Source organism: Scyliorhinus canicula, chromosome 14 (genome assembly GCF_902713615.1).
Source record: "Scyliorhinus canicula chromosome 14, sScyCan1.1, whole genome shotgun sequence".
NCBI lineage: Eukaryota > Metazoa > Chordata > Chondrichthyes > Carcharhiniformes > Scyliorhinidae > Scyliorhinus > Scyliorhinus canicula.
In genome coordinates, this window is record NC_052159.1 from 7,973,959 (window position 1) to 7,990,206 (window position 16,248).

Sequence of the window (16,248 nt, forward strand, 5' to 3'; positions counted from 1 at the left end):
TCACTTTTCAATAGAAGGGCTACATTTACATGACACCTTTCACAACCTAGTCTAGTCAATGTTGTAACGCAGAAATCACAGCCAACTAGAACAAAGCAAAGAGATAATGACCAGTCAATGTGATTTTGGATATTAGATGAAGGATAAATATTGGTTCAGGGCACCAGAGTCAACTCTGCTTTTCTTCAAAATAGCGCCGGGGATCTTTGATGTGTACCTGAGGGGACAGACAGGCCTGTATCCAAAAGAAGGCACATCCCTTAGTGCAGCGCTTTCCCCTGCACAGGAATGTAGCAAGGGGAGCGTCAGGCTGCATTTTAAACCAAATGGAGACTTGAGCCCACGACCATCTGATTAATGAGGAGCATGATACCGGTGTGAGCAACACGGGAAATCCCACAAAGACTCAGCAAAATTAGTTTACAAGTTGATTGGGAGGCAAGTAAGATGTAAGAATATAGATAGAATTTACTTAAAACTCTCAAAAGAACGATTGCAAGATGCACATTTAATGATGCAAATTGCCCTCGCTCTAAGGGAAGAATGAAGAAACGGGAGCCAGGCATTTTAGGAAGGGGAAAGAAAACATATTAAGCAAGTCTTCCTCATTTACACATGTGATCAAATCATGACAAAACTCATTCCTCTTAAAGTACTCACTCTGATGGGAAAGTATTCTCGGAAGTATCTCCAAACCGCCCAGTTCCGAACCCACTTTGATCTCCGACCTCCTGCAAAGAGGATGCATTTATTTTCCCCCAAATGATCTCGAAAATTTCACTTGCTTCGCTTGCTCAGTGCATGTTACTCCCGCTTGCTCTCTTCCTGTGGTGCTGCAAAAGTCTCCTTTTAGGCAAGTATTTACCCAATTCACTTTTGAAATTTACCGTTGAATGTGCTTCCTTTCAAGCAACGCATTCCTCATCGTAGCTCGCTGTGTTAAAAAAAAAACTTTCCCCCTGGTATTTTTTGCCAATTGCCTCAAATCCTTGCCCTCGCGTTAACCATTGTCCTGCCACTGAAAACGGTTTCTTCTCCTGATTTTCATCAACCCGTTCTGATATCTTCTCTTCATCTTTTTTCCCCACAACCACAATTTTCTCGTTTGCCAATATAACTAAAGCCATCATCCCCCAAACCATTCTGGCAAATCTCCTTGGCGTTCTCTCTCCTTCCTAAAATGCGTCTCTCAGCTGGGATTCTCCAGCTGGAACACAACCAGCGATTTACAAATGTTCACCCGTAAATGTAAGTTGTTTCTAGCACTTTACACATCCAATTGTAATGTCAACGACCCTGTACGCTATTTCTGTCTATTAATTATGCAGGATCCTCAGCAGCGAATGTTTGGCAGACTATTTGACTGGGTTACGCACCTTGGGCAACACCCACCTTCACCCATTTCCACTTCCTGTGAACAGGAAAAGGAAGTGCCTGGTCTTAACCCCCATAAATAAGGAAGGGGAAAAAAACAGAAAATTGAAAGTCTTTCATTGCTCCCAAACATCTCACCAATATAAAAGTGACGATGAATCAATACTGCAATCTCCCAGGTCCTTCTTACATATGAATTAGGAGCTGGAGGAGGCCACTCAGACCCTCGAGCCTGCTCCGCCATTCGATAAGATTATGGTTGACTCAAGCCCACATTCCCGCCTACCCCCAATAACCTTTCACCCCCCCCCCTTGCTTAGCAGAAGTCCATCCACCCACCTCTGCCTTAAAAACATTCAAAGATTCTGTTTCCACTGCCTTTTCAGAGACTCACATCCCTCTTGAGTGAAAAGAAATTCTCCTAATCTCGTTCTTGAATAAGCACCCACTTATTTTTAGTAAGAAGTCTTACAACACCAGGTTAAAGTCCAACAGGTTTGTTTTAAACACGAGCTTTCGGAGCACTGCTCCTTCCTCAGGTGAATGAAGAGGTATGTTCCAGAAACATTTATATAGACAAAGTCAAAGATGCCAGACAATGCTTAGAATGCGAGCATTTGCAGGTCATTGAAACTTTACAGATCCAGAGATAGGGGTAACCCCAGGTTAAAGAGGTGTGAATTGTCTCAAGCCAGGACAGTTGGTTGGATTTCCAAGCCCGGGCCAAATGGTAGGGGATAAATGTAATGCGACATTCATTCACCTGAGGAAGGAGCAGTGCTCCGAAAGCTAGTGTTTGAAACAAACATAGAACATAGAACAGTACAGCACTGAACAGGCCCTTCGGCCCTCGATGTTGTGCCGAGCAATGATCACCCTACTCTAGTCAATGTATCCACCCTATACCAGTAAGTAACCCAACAGCCCCCCCCCCCCCATTAACCTTAAAAAGAAACAACTTTTAAAAAAAAAAAATTTTTTTTTTTTAATGACTTGGTGGGCCGCATAAAGACCTTTGGCGGGCCATAGTTTGCCCACCCCTGGGCCAGGGTTTAGTGTTGGACTTTAACCTGGTGTTGTAAGACTTCTTACTGTGCTCACCCCAGTCCAACGCCGGCATTGCCACATCGCTTATTTTTAAACAGTGACTCCTAGTTCTAGATTCTCCCACAAGAGGGAACATGCTCTCCACATCCACTCTGTCAATACCCTTCAGGATCTGATATGTTTCAATCAAGTTACCCCTCGCTCTTATAAACTCCAGTGGATACAAGCCCAAACTTTGTTACTCACTGAAGAACCCCATTGAGAGACTGAACAGACTAGCCCAATACTCTCTGGTGCTTCAAAGAATGAATGAGAGGTGATCTATTGAGATATATAAACTTCTAAGGGGATTTACAGGGCAGACATTGAGAACAGACTTCCCTTGGCCGCAGGAAGTAGAACATGTGGACACCAACTGTGAATAAGGGGTCAGTCATTAAAGACTGAGATGAGGAGAACTTTCTTTACTCCCAAAGGGTTGTGAGCTGGCTTGTTAGTCTAAGGGTATGATTCTCGCTTTGGGTACAAGAGATCCTGGGTTCAAATCCCAGATGAGCCATCATTTTGTTGGCTGCAAGGTGGTTAGCACTACTGCCTCACAGCAGTGACCCGGGTTCGATTCCGACCTTGGGTGACTGTGTGGAGTCTGCATATCCTTCCCGTGTCTGCGTGGGTTTCCTCCGGGTGCTCCGGCTTCCTCCCAGACTCCAAAGATGTGCAGGTTAGGTGGACTGGCCATGATATATTGCTCAAAGGTTATGGGTTTGCGGGGGAGTGGTCCTGGATGGGGTGCTTTTTCAGAGGGTCTGCATGGACTCAATGGGCTGAGTGGCCTCCTTCTGCAATGTAGAATTCTATGAATCTTTGGAATTCTCAATTCCAGAGAGCTTATGGATGCTCAGTTACTGAATATATTGAAGACAGTACCCAAAATTCCATCATCCTCAAAAGGGAGTTAAGGGAAATGGGGATAGGGCAGGAATATAGAGTGGAGGTAGCTCACCCATGATCTTATTGAATGGTGGAGCAGGCTTGAAGGGCCGAATCGCCTCACACAGCTCCTATTTCTTATGTTGAATCATGGGAAGGTGAACATCAAAAGCCTTACCTCCTTTTCCCTGTGTTAAACTGGACTAAATTCAGAATTGGACACTTTAAATCAAATCACAGTCAGAACTACAGACATGCCTGATGGAAATTCAAACAGCCAAGTTCGAATACACTGGATAGAGACAGACAGCCAGGGCAAATCTGGACTTATCCTGTAAACAGGAGATCCACGGAATCCCTGCAGTGCAGAAGGAGGCCATTCGGCCCATCAAATCTGCACCAGCGCTTTGCAAGAGAACCTTACCCCACTCCTCCGCAGTGTCCCCATCACCCCACCTAACCTGTACATCTCCGGACATTAAGGGTCAATTTAACATGGCCAATCCACCTAACCTGCACATCCTTGGACTGTGGGAGGAAACCGGAGCATCCGGTGGAAACCCACGCAGACACGGGGAGAAAGTGTGTGAGTCACCCAAAGCTAGAATTGAAACCAGAGTCCCTGGCGGTAGATTGACTGCGGCGGATTGCCCAGATGCAGCCAGACTTTCTGCCACCCATGTTTACCCGCCATTGCCTTATATAGGAGTAGGTTACATAATAATGATATTAATAATCTTTATTATCACAAGTGGGCTTACATTAACACTGCAATGAAGTTACTGTGTAAAGCCCCTAGTCGCCATATTCCGGCGCCTGTTCGGGTACACAGAGGGAGAATTCAGAATGTCCAAATTACCCAACATGTGGACAATGCAGCTGGGAATGGACCCCTGGGGGAGGGGTGGGATTGGGAAAGAGTTCCTGCAGTCCGACTGAGTTGCAATCAGCAACTCTGTTGGGTGTTGAGACCTCCGCCCAGCGACTTCATGTGGCTGAGGGCCAGAGAAACTTCTGGAAGGGCGCGAAGAGAGAGGGAATAAGAGACAACTGAGAGACCCTCCACAGCGAAGACTCCGCACGGGGAAGACTCGACGGCGGACCAGAGAAGAGGCGTGCGAGACTCCACCTTCGCAGACAAGGGCCCTGAGATGTCAGCGGATTGGACCTGCAGCTCGGTCCAGTTCATCGGCACGGTAGCTTTAGAAACTTGGGCAGATAATATTTGGGAGAATAACTTTTATTGTGTTTGTGAATAAATTTGGGTTGCATCGTGAACCTGCTCTTTGTTCATTTCACAAATAAGGGCACCTGGATAAAATGTTTTCATAATAAACTGATTGAAATGTCAGATAATTTATAGATAATTACATACCCATAGTCAGGAATCTGCAACACAAAGATTTATAAACATTTCAATTGTTGCGTGTGAGCTTCACTGGCTTGGCCAGCAATTGTTGCCCATCCCTAATTGTCCTTGAGAAGGTGGTGGTGAGCTGCCTTCTCGAACCGCTGCAGTCCATGTGGTGTATGTACACCCACAGTGCTGTTAGGGAGGGAATTCCAGGAGTTTGACCCAGTGACAGGGAAGGAACAGTGATGTATTTCCAAGTCAGGATGGTGAGTGACTTGGAGGGGTGGTGACATTCCCATGGAACTACTGGCTTTATCCCAAGTCATGGAGGTCTTGAAGGTCTGTCTAAGGAACCTTGGTGAGTTCCTGCAGTGCATCTAGTAGATGGTACACACGGCTGCTACCGATGGTGGAGGAAGTAAATATTTAAGGTAGTGGGCTGCTTTGTCCTCCAGCTTTACTCTGGTGGCTAAGCTGCCATATTAAGAATATTCATTCTCTCCAGGAAAAAAAACACAACATGCACAAGATCAGATAGAAGCCCGACCTGCTCTCACCCCCAACTCCGTGCCCTAATTTCTAACCTTGCTTTGGTGTATTCCAGTCGATGATTAGCCAGGAGAAGTATAAAGCTGCAATCGGCCAGAAGTTAGTGAAGAAGATGTAACACAAGATTATGGTGCTGGCAATCCCTGTAACGTGAAATCAGAAGCACAAATCAAGCTCAAGAAGATGAATTGGCTGAGATCAAAATCAAGAGATATCATAATGATGATGAATGGAATATTCTTCCACCCTTGGGAGTCACCATCAGCTAATCCATCCCCCACATTATATCAGCAGAGCCTTGTCTTTGCTGTTTTTAGGCTGTGTGTGTCACTGGCAAGTGCCATTGAGAAGGTGGTGGTGACAAGCCAAATTCTTGAACACAACTAAACAGCTAGGCCTAAAGTCCTAGGCTAAAGATGTGCAGGTTAGGTGGATTGGTCATGCTAAATTGCCCTTAATGTCCAAAAGTGCCCTTAGCGTTGGGTCGGGTTACTGGGTGATGGGGGTAGGGTGGAGGTGTGACGGCTTGGGTAGGGTGCTCTTTCAAAGAGCCGGTGCAGACTCGATGGGCCAAATGGCCTCCTTCTGCACTGTATATTCCATGACTATTCCGGAGGACAGTTAACAACCAACCACACGGCCGTGCGCCTGGAATCACATATCGACCAGACAGAGAAACGACGGCAACGTTCCTTCCCTGCAGGGCAGCACGGTGGCGCAGTGGGTTAGCCCTGCTGCCTCACGGCGCCGAGGTCCCAGGTTCGATCCCAGCTCTGGGTCACTGTCCGTGTGGAGTTTGCACATTCTCCCCGTGTTTGCGTGGATTTTGCCTGCACAACCCAAAGATGTGCAGGATAGGTAGATTGGCCACTCTAAATTGCCCCTTAATTGGAAAAAAATAATTGGGTACTCTAAATTTTAAAAAAAGCATTCCTTCCATGAAAAACACAAATGAACCAGACAGATTATTTCTTTAATTAACCAAATTCAAATTCCCAGTTGCCATGGTTTGATTCGAACTCATTAATCTGAGATTATCACTCTGGTAACAAGGTGACTAGTGGTGTGCCTCAGGGGTCTGTGCTGGGACCACAACTTTTTACAATATACATTAATGATCTGGAAGAAGATACTGAAGACACTGTTGCCAAGTTTGCAGATGATACAAAGTTCTGTAGAGGGACAGGTAGTATTGAGGAAGCAAGGGGGCTGCAGAAGGACGTGGACAAGCTAGGAGAATGGGCAATGAAGTGGCAAATGAAATACAATGTCGAAAAGCGTGAGGTTATGCACTTTGGAAGGAGGAATTTTGGTAGAGACTATTTTCTAAATGGGGAAATGCTTCAGAAAGCAGAAGCACAAAGGGACTTGGGAGTCCTTGTTCACGATTCTCTTAGGGTTAATGTGCAGGTTCAGTCAGCAGTTAAGAAGGCAAATGCAATGTTAGCATTCATGTCAAGAGGGCTAGAATACAAGACCAGGGATCTACTTCGGAGCCTGTATAAGGCTCTGGTCATACCCCATTTGGAGTATTGTGAGCAGTTTTGGGCCCCATATCTAAGGAAGGATGTGCTGGCCTTGGAAAGGGTCCAGAGATTCACAAGAATGATCCCTGGAATGAAGAACTTGTCGTATGAGGAACGGTTGAGGACTCTGGGTCTGTACTCGATGGAGTTTAGAAGGATGAGAGGGGATCTTATTGAAACGTACAAGATACTGCGAGGCCTGGATAGAGTGGACGTGGAGAGGATGTTTCCACTTGTAGGAAAAACTAGAATCAGAGGACACCATCTCAGACCAAAGGGACGATCCTTTAAAACAGAGATGTTTTGCTATCCTGAAAGTTGACCAGAGTTAATCTATTTTCGGGTTAATTAACTAGGAACCGTCAACAAGATTTGTGAACCTATTGACTGAGACACAAGATAGTGATGTTGGCATCCTCATTCTGGGCCCCCATGTTTGATTGGTAAAGATTATAGAATCAAGATGGGTAAATGGAGTTAATGCAGGTCAGCAATAATCTAACTGAATGATGGAACAGGTTTGAGGGGCCGAATGGCCATTCCAGTTTGCATATTCCAATTTCAACCATTTAGAAAGAAAAAGGCTTCTGCATCATTATCAAAATACGTAGCTAAACATAAATTCACCATATCCATCAAATACTCATCTCTAAATCCTTAAAACATACATTGACATGCCAACCGCACTTCAATTAGACGACCATTTATAAACAAACAAACATTCTTAGATGGACGGCTTTCAATTTTCAACTCAAAACATGAAAACATTTACAGCTGTTGGAAATAATGAGCTTACCCATAATTAGAAAAGATATAACCCACTGATAGACTGAGATCATTTGCAAGTGTCGTTCTATCTTGGATCTCGCTAACCAAGGAAGGGATGGTAAGTTACCCAAGGCAGACAGAATGCTTGCACCAGTTCCTAGAAAAGGTTGAAACAAAAGAAGGTAAGTTCACAATTTTTTATTTTTTTTAAAAACAAGTATAGCCTCATTTTGAAACTGCAGCCGGCATTTTGGTAAATGGTCCAAATGACGTTGGTCCAGTGAAAGACCGACAGGCTTTCATTTCAAAGGGCTTCTCATGACCACAGGGTGTCCCAGAGTTTGCAAAGTGTGGTCACTGTTGAAATGAAGGCAATGCAGCAGCCAATTTGCACACCTCCACCACCAACGCACAGTGGCAGCAGAGTGCAGCATCTACACACCACACTGCAGCAACCCATCAAGACATCGTCGACAGCACCTTCCGAGCATCAGACACGTGGGAAACCCACCACATTCAAACTCTCTTCCCAAGTCACACACCATCCCGACTTCGAACCATATCGCTGTGTTGGGTCAAAATCCCAGAACTCCCTCCCCAACAGCACTGTGGGTGTACCTAACAGCACGTGGACTGCAGCGGTTCAAGATGGCTCACCACCACCTTCAAAAAGGGCACCAAATGCTGGTCTTGCCAGAGATGCTCACAACCAGTGAATGAATAAAATAAAAAAAGCTCCCACAAACAAGGATGTGATAATGACCAGGTGGTGGATTTTTATGAAGTTGGTTGAGGAACTATTGGCCCAGGACACTCAAGAACTCATTGGGGGAATTCTCTGTTAATGGGGCTATGTCCCCACGCCCACGAGAAAACGGGCACGAATCACTCTTACCTGGAGAAAGTCCAGTGATTCTGCATTTTGCAGGGCATCAGAGTAGTCCACGCAGCTCTGGCTGCTGATATGGGGTCCCACACCATGGGCCAGCCCCGAGTATATAGGCCCCCTCCCCCCGCTGATCGGTGGCCCCCAATCACGAGCCTGGCCATCCTGGAGGCTCCCTCAGCGACGGATCCCCCGCCCCCCACCAGCGCCCGCCGGTTGGAACTATGAGTGAACCACGCTGGTGAGAACTCGGCCAGCTGCCGGCGGAGAATCGCTGCGGGTGCCTCTTTTAACGGCCCCCGACTGGCGTTGCGTCGACCACGCGCGCGCGATTGGCGGGATTCTCTGGTCCCTGGAGAATCGCGGGAGCGGCATCGGACCCAATTGTGCTGTAACATCAGAGGTGCTGACCTCTGAAAGAAGATGTTAACTGAGGCCCAGGCTAATGGCCCTATGGAATGAACCAGAAGAGAGAGGAGATTCTTCAGTTTCTTTACCAACATTCCGTCCTCAAACACCATCATTAACACAAATTAAACTAGTCATTCATCTCTGTTGCTGCTAAACATGCCTTGCTAGGACAGGCATACTAGCATACCTACTCACATTAACAGTGATAGAAATATTTCCCAAGTAAATGGCACCATGTCAAATAAATGAAAGTTGTCACTTGGTATTACAGAACTTGAATCTTGCTGAAAAGAGAGACACGTTGCCAAAGTTTTTCATCTTGCACTCATCAGGTCAAACGCAAGAATATCAAATTTCATGCAATCGCAAAAACATTATACTAGGTTAGAAACGGTGCTGACTGTTGTCGGCAAGTCAACTCTGATTGCTTTTTGCATGGCAAGGCCTCGGCCAACAGGGATGAGGGGGTTCAACAAGCTCCCGGGCAATTTTTTAAAAAGGCTCGAATGTTATTGCTTTCATCTGCCGAGAACAGGTCCCTGCACACGAACGTATGTAGCTTCTAGCAAATGGAAATCAGCCAAGTTATGAACTCGAATTTCTCGTTAGTGTAGCATTTAGCACACTTAGGATTGTTCAGCAAATGCTGCCCAATTGCAGAATTTTTGTGGTTGCTTGAAATCTGGCATCTGTGAATCTGTCCTTCGTGCCTGGAAGTCAAGAAGTCTTTACCAGCAAGTGCAAGTTCTCTTTTCAGCAATAATCGTCAGTTCTTTCGCTTCTCATTGAAGGTGGAGAGAGAAGCCGCAGAGTGAAGAGGTTTAGGAGGGGAGTTCTACGTCAGAGCCATACGGCTTGGCAAGGTGAGAAGTGCCAAGAGTCGAGATTCAAGAGTGGAGCGGACATGTTGAGGGTTGGAGGTGTGGGATCTAGCAAGGTCGTAGGGGAGTGGGGAAGATTTGAAAACAACGTTTGGGATTTTAAATATCAACACAGAGCCAGTGAAGATCAGCGAGTACGGTTATGGGCCAGGGTTTAGAGAATCCCAAAGTGTATCGTGGAGTTCACCTGACCCACACAAGATTGTGGTATGGGGAGCACACGGTTCATTCTTCAGGTATAGTACAGCAGAAATGGACCAGTATTTTTAAAAACAAAACAATGTTTATTCTATGAACTCAAGTTAACCTTTTTAAATCAAACTGAATAGCTTAGCAACCATAAATTCAAAGATAACACCCAAAGAATACAACACTAAGTAATCCTTTAAGCTGTCCTTTTAACATCCAAAAGACTTAACAAACATTTAAACAGGAGCACACTAGGTTCACATTCACTATTGAGAACATTTATAATTCTGAATTCACCAAATGATCCAGAGATAGTCTTTGGATGGCAGAGATCAACAGCTCTTTGTTTAACTTCAGCTGCAGCTCACTGGAAAACCCAGACACACCCAAGCTTTTTCTCAAAGTGAAACTAAAAAGCAGAACCAGAGCCCAGCTCCACCCACACTCTGACATCACTGCAGTGGTAAACACCCATTTCTTAAAGGTACTCTCACCACATATTTATACACCCCCATTTCTTAAAAGTGCTCTCACATGACAGTACGGGAGCAATTGGTAGGTGGGACTTGGTGCAAGTTAGGATATGGGCAGAGATTTGGACAAGTCCAGGTGTATAGCGGACAAGAGAACATTGGAATAGTGGAATTCAGAGGTTAACAAAGGCACAGGCGAGCAGCAGTGGACTGAGGCAGGTTAATATTTTCGGCAAGAAACATAAAGCCCTTTTTCATTCTTGACTTGGGAGGTGGCCAATTAAATCGAGCAGGGTGGTGGAAACTATCAATGGATAAGATAGTGTGTGCAGAGTCTGAAAGGTGGTTTTTCTGTTCAGAGTCTGACCTCTTAAAACAAATTGCTTGCTCAATTGAATCACTTCTCTCAGTCCTGCACATGTAGAGCCAACGATCACGGGACCCGCAGTGTAAACGTGAAATCGAAAACATTGGGTGGGATTCTTCCCCCTACCCCCCAGCTGGGTCGGCTTGGGTGGGGGGGGGGGGGGGGGGGGGGGGGGCGCCAACTCACGCCGGCCAGCGGAGGCCCTTCGGCGCCGGTTGGCGCGTCGCCAACACTCCAGCGCCGGCCTCGCCCCCAGAAGCGCGGAGGATTTTGCACCTTCCGGGCGGCCCGATGCCGGAGTGGTTCACGTCACTCTTTGGCGCCGGTACAGCCCGCCCCGCTGGTTGGAGGAAGAATCCCGGCCCTCGTCTGAAATGGTTCAGTCGCAGCATCAAAAATGTCATTCCAAAAAAAAGTTACAACTTATTTCATTTGACGGAGATTCCTCCTGTATCCCACATTAAATCCTTGCTTTATTTTAACAAAAGGCTTTGCCTCCCTCTTACTCCACCCACCTCCACCCCACTTTACGTTAATCCATTCCAAATAAACAAGCAGATACTTGTCCTTCTCCCTGGACCTTTGATCACTTTTCACCCTCATTAAATAGTTAGCCTTTGTGCAGAGATACAAATGGGCCAAAGACCAACACAGTGGGCCTGCACAGTGCCCGAACTGTCTCAAGTTTCCCATGAAAGGCAAAGGATCTCCCAAATCTGAGTAACAGGTACTATACGCAAGTGCTATTTCTCACCATCAGGATGGCTGCCATCAGTCCAAAAAGACATTCCGCCTACCACACAATTCCTGTATGATTTTTCGGTGCTGGGACAAGGCCAGGTACATAGGCCACCTGTCCCAGTGATTGGCTGATCGAATCAAACAGCACGCTCTTTCGGTTGAGTACCGGCCGCAGTCAACCAGCCCACACTTTGTAAGACTCAAAACAGAACGCCTGCTGTTAGATGTGATTCTGCGATTGGGCAACACTTGCTGAACAATCCCGAGTGCGCCAACAGCGACACTAACAGCCAATTTGCGACGATCAGTCGAGTTGCAACGTGGTTTGTTTACACTTTCTGGAAACGACATGCGTTCATACAGTAGGAATATAACCAAAAACATTCATACACAGGAACAGTAAACAAAAGGAACGTGTGAAAGCCTTGTGATTTTTTTTTAAAAAATTACCCAGGAACTTGGCGAGGCTTTCTCAAAGGCAGCACCTTGACTAATCAGTCAACTAGCCAACCAATCCCCACCCTTTTCTTCTCTGGTATAAAATTGCTGTGGTCATCTAAAATTTGTCATTCTTGTGTTTGTCCTGATGAGTGAAAGACGGAAAGCTTCAACAACATGTCTCTCTCTTTAGCGATTTTTTTGAAAGTTACTACTGAATCTGCTCCCATCACCCGCTCAGGCAGGGCTTTTGATCAGAGCATTTCACGTGCCAAAACCCCCTCAAATTCTCCATCTTTCCCCAGGATAATCTATTAATTATCTTGAGACTTGTCTTCGGTTTTAAATGCATTGGCAAGGAATTCTGCAGCGGCCACAATGGAGGATGAAACAACAGCTGGAAATAAAATAAGCAATTTTGAAGAGTGCTTACTTGGCCTCAGGTTCGCAAGAAAGATGGCAAACGTTTTCCAAAAGCTTTGATAGAAGCAAAATGCTGCGGATGCTGGCATCTGAAACAAAAACAGAGAATGCTGGAAAAGCTCAGGAGTTCTGGCAGCATCGGTGGGGAGAGGAAACGTACAAGACACTGCCAGACCAATGGGTTTTTCCAGCAGAGCCTGTTTTTGTTCCAAACGTTTTGTTTCGCTAAGCTGTGTCTCAGTTGCTAGCACTTTCACCTCTGACTCACAAGGTCCAGGGTTCAAGTCCCACTCCAGCGTTCGAGCACACCAATAATCCAATGAAAACTTATGCTTATTGTCACAAGTATGCTTCAAATGAAGTTGCTGTGAAAAGCCCCTAGTCGCCACATTCCGGCGCCTGTTCGGGGAGGCTGGTACGGGAATTGAACCGTGTTGCTGACCTGCCTTGGTCTGCTTTCAAAGCCAGCGATTTAGCCCTGTGCTAAACCAGCCCCTGCAGTACTGAGGAAGTGTTGCGCTAATGGAAGTGCCATCTTTCGATCGAGACGTGTTCGGGAGACTGTAAAAGATTGAATTTGCAGAAGAGTGGGGTGGGGGAGAATGTCCTGATGTTCTGGTCAATATTTCGCCCATCAATCAACATGCACAAAAATAGATCATTCCGTCATTACTGCTCATGGGGGTGGCCGGCTTAGCTCAGTCGGTTAGTAAGATTTTAGAGTCCATTATTAAAGATCAGATCACGGAGTACTTGGAAGTGCATGATAAAATCGGACCGAGTCAGCACGGCTTCGTCAAGGAGAGGTCATGTCTGACAAATCTGTAGGAAGTTAGACAAAGGAGAACCAGTGGACGTGATTTATTTAGATTTCCAGAAGGCCTTTGACAAGGTGCCGCATAGGAAACTGTTAAATAAGTTCAGAGCCCATGGTGTTAAGGGTAACATCTTGGCATTGGTAGAGGATTGGCTGACTGGCAGATGGCAGAGAGTGGGGATAAAGGGGTCTTTTTCAGTGGGGTAGCCGGTGACTAGTGGTGTGCCTCAGGGGTCTGTGCTGGGACCACAACTTTTCACAACACACATTAATGAAATGAAATGAAATGAAATGAAAATCGCTTATTGTCACGAGTAGGCTTCAAATGAAGTTACTGTGAAAAGCCCCTAGTCGCCACATTCCTGCAGCTGTTCGGGGAGCTGGTACGGGAATTGAACCGTGCTGCTTGCCTGCCTTGGTCTGCTTTAAAAGCCAGCAATTTAGCCCAGTGTGCTAAACCAGCCCCTAATGATGTGGAAGAAAGAACTGAAGGCACTGTTGCTAAGTTTTCAGATGATACAAAGATCTGTAGAGGGACAGGTAGCATTGAGGAAGCAAGGGGGCTGCAGAAGGAGTTGGACAGGCTAGGAGAGGGGCAAAGAATTGGCAGATGGAATACAATGTGGAAAAGTGTGAGGTTATGCACTTTGGAAGGAGAAATGGAGGCATAGACTATTTTCTAAATGGGGAAATGCTTAGGAAATTAGAATGAAATGAAAATGAAAATGAAATTGTCACAAGTAGGCTTCAAATGAAGTTACTGTGAAAAGCCCCTAGTCGCCACATTCCGAAGCACAGAGGGACTTGGGAGTCCTTGTTCACGATTCTCTTACGGTTAATGTGCAGGTTCAGTCGGCAGTTCAGAAGTCAAATGCAATGTTAGCATTCATGTCGAGAGGGCAAGACCAGGGATGTACTCCTGAGGCTAGACAAGGCTTTGGTCAGACACATTTGGAGTATTGTGAGCAGTTTTAGGGCCCGCATCTAAGGAAAGATGTGGTGACCTTGGAAAGGGTCCAGAGAAGGTTTACAAGAATGAACCCTGGAATGAAGAGCTTATTGAAACTTCCAGGATACTGTGTGGCCTGGATAGAGTGGATGTGGGAGGATGTTTCCACCTGTAGGAAAAACTAGAACTAGAGGACACAATCTCAAACAAAAGGGACGATCCTTTAAAACAGAGATGAGGAGGAATTTCTTCAGCCAGAGGGTGGAGAATCTGTGGAACTCTTTGGCGCAGAGGGCTGTGGAGGCCAAATGAGCGAGTGTCTTTAAGACAGAGATAGATAGGTTCAAGGGGGTCAGGGGTTATGGGGAGAAGGCAGGAGAATGGGGATGAGAAAAATATCAGCCATGATTGAATGGCAGAGCAGACCCGATGGGCCGAGTGGCCTAATTCTGCATGTTTCAGATGGTTCATGACGCAATCCCAGGATTAAATCCGGGAAGAATTTCTTGTGACTTTGAACAGGCAGCTATTTCTGCAATGGAAGAATGTTTTCCAGGAATAACGATACAAGGATGTTTCTTCCATTTCGCTCATAACGTGTACAAGCACCTTAAACAGATTGGGTGCCAGGTTTTAAGAGCTAAAATGATCATAGCCTTATGCTTCGTGCCTGTTCCTTACTTGGATAACTACATCGATACCCTGTCCGAAGACTTGCCGGTAGAACTTCAATCGCTGCTTAGCTGGTTTGAAGATAATTACGTAGGACGACCAATGAGAAGAGGCTATGGCAGGCGGCCCCCTCTTTTTCCTTCAGAGATGTGGAACCAGTACAATCACACAATCAACAGAGAGGACCGAACTAACAATCACGCAGAAGCAGCACATAGAAAGGTATATGCGGAATTAGGAGCGCACCACCCCATTATATGGAAATTTATTGATGTACTGAGAAAAATTCAAAACAACCGAGATGCATATTATGAACAATTGGTTGCTGGCCATGCTCCAAAACAAAAACTTCTTAAGTATGTGAGAGCTGACGAGCGCATTTTGAATATTGTGCGCCAGTTTGATGAGAGAGAACCATTAGAATATTTGCGTGGTATAGCCCACAATTACGAAATACATTAAATTACTGAGTTTTAATTATTACTTTCTTTTTCTTTTATGCCAGAATAAAGGTTTCGTATTTTTATCCAGTATAAAGGTTTCGTATTTTTATCCAGAATAAAGGTTTCGTATTTTTATCCAGGATAAAGGTTTCGTATTTTTATCCTAGTTTAATTTAATCCATTTATTTACATGCTTTGGCGCCAAACCGTGGTGGGCCAAAAAAATGAGCGCCATAACAACTGAGCGCCAAAAAAACGGTGCCAAAAGATCAGGGCCAAAAAGGCGAGGCCAAAAAGCACCCGACCCAGAGCAGCATAGGGCGTCATGAATAGTGTTCTCACAGGGAACAGATCAGTCCGAGGGGGAGGCGTTGAGGAGTCTTGTAGCTGTGGGGAAGAAGCTGTTCCTGTGTCTGGATGTGTGGATCTTCAGGCTTCTGTACCTTCTGCCTGATGGAAAGGTCTGGAAGAAGGCAAAGCCTGGGTGTGAGGGGGTCTCTGATAATGCTGTCTGCCTTCCAGAGGCAGCGGGAGGGCTAGACAGAATCAATGTGGGGGTGGCAAGCTTGTGTGATGCGTTGGGCTGAGTTCACCACATTCTGCAGTTTCTTGCGATCTTGGGCCGAGCAGTTGCCATACCAACCTGTGATGCAGCCAGATAGGAAGCTCTCTATCGCACGTCTGTAGAAGTTTGTGAGAGTCGATGCAGATATGCCAAATTTCTTTAGCTTCCATAGGAAGTAGAGGCGTTGTTGTGCTTTCTTGACTGTTGCATCAACGTGAGTGGACCAGGACAGACGGTTGGTGATGATGACCCCCAGGAACTTAAAGCTATCGACCATCTCCACTTCAGAGCCATTGATGCAGACGGGAGTGTGTGCCGTGCTACGCTTCCTGAAGTCAATGATCAGTTTCTTGGCCTTTCCGACATTTAGAGACAGGTTGTTTTCGGTACACCATGCAACCACGTGATTTATCTCCCTCCTGTAGTCTGATTCGAATTGAGACAC

General features: G+C 45.9%; 1 protein-coding gene across 1 annotated transcript in view; it reads right to left on the minus strand.

The window, feature by feature from the left end:
- Positions 1-16,248, minus strand: part of dgat2 (diacylglycerol O-acyltransferase 2) — a 77,794-nt gene that overhangs the window by 41,197 nt on the left and 20,349 nt on the right. The window contains exons 2-4 of the mRNA XM_038818549.1: positions 7,577-7,705; positions 5,290-5,397; positions 661-731 (exon numbers count right to left, since the gene is read on the minus strand). Coding sequence (XP_038674477.1) covers positions 661-731; positions 5,290-5,397; positions 7,577-7,705 — 308 coding nt within the window. The remainder of the gene's footprint in view (positions 1-660; positions 732-5,289; positions 5,398-7,576; positions 7,706-16,248) is intronic.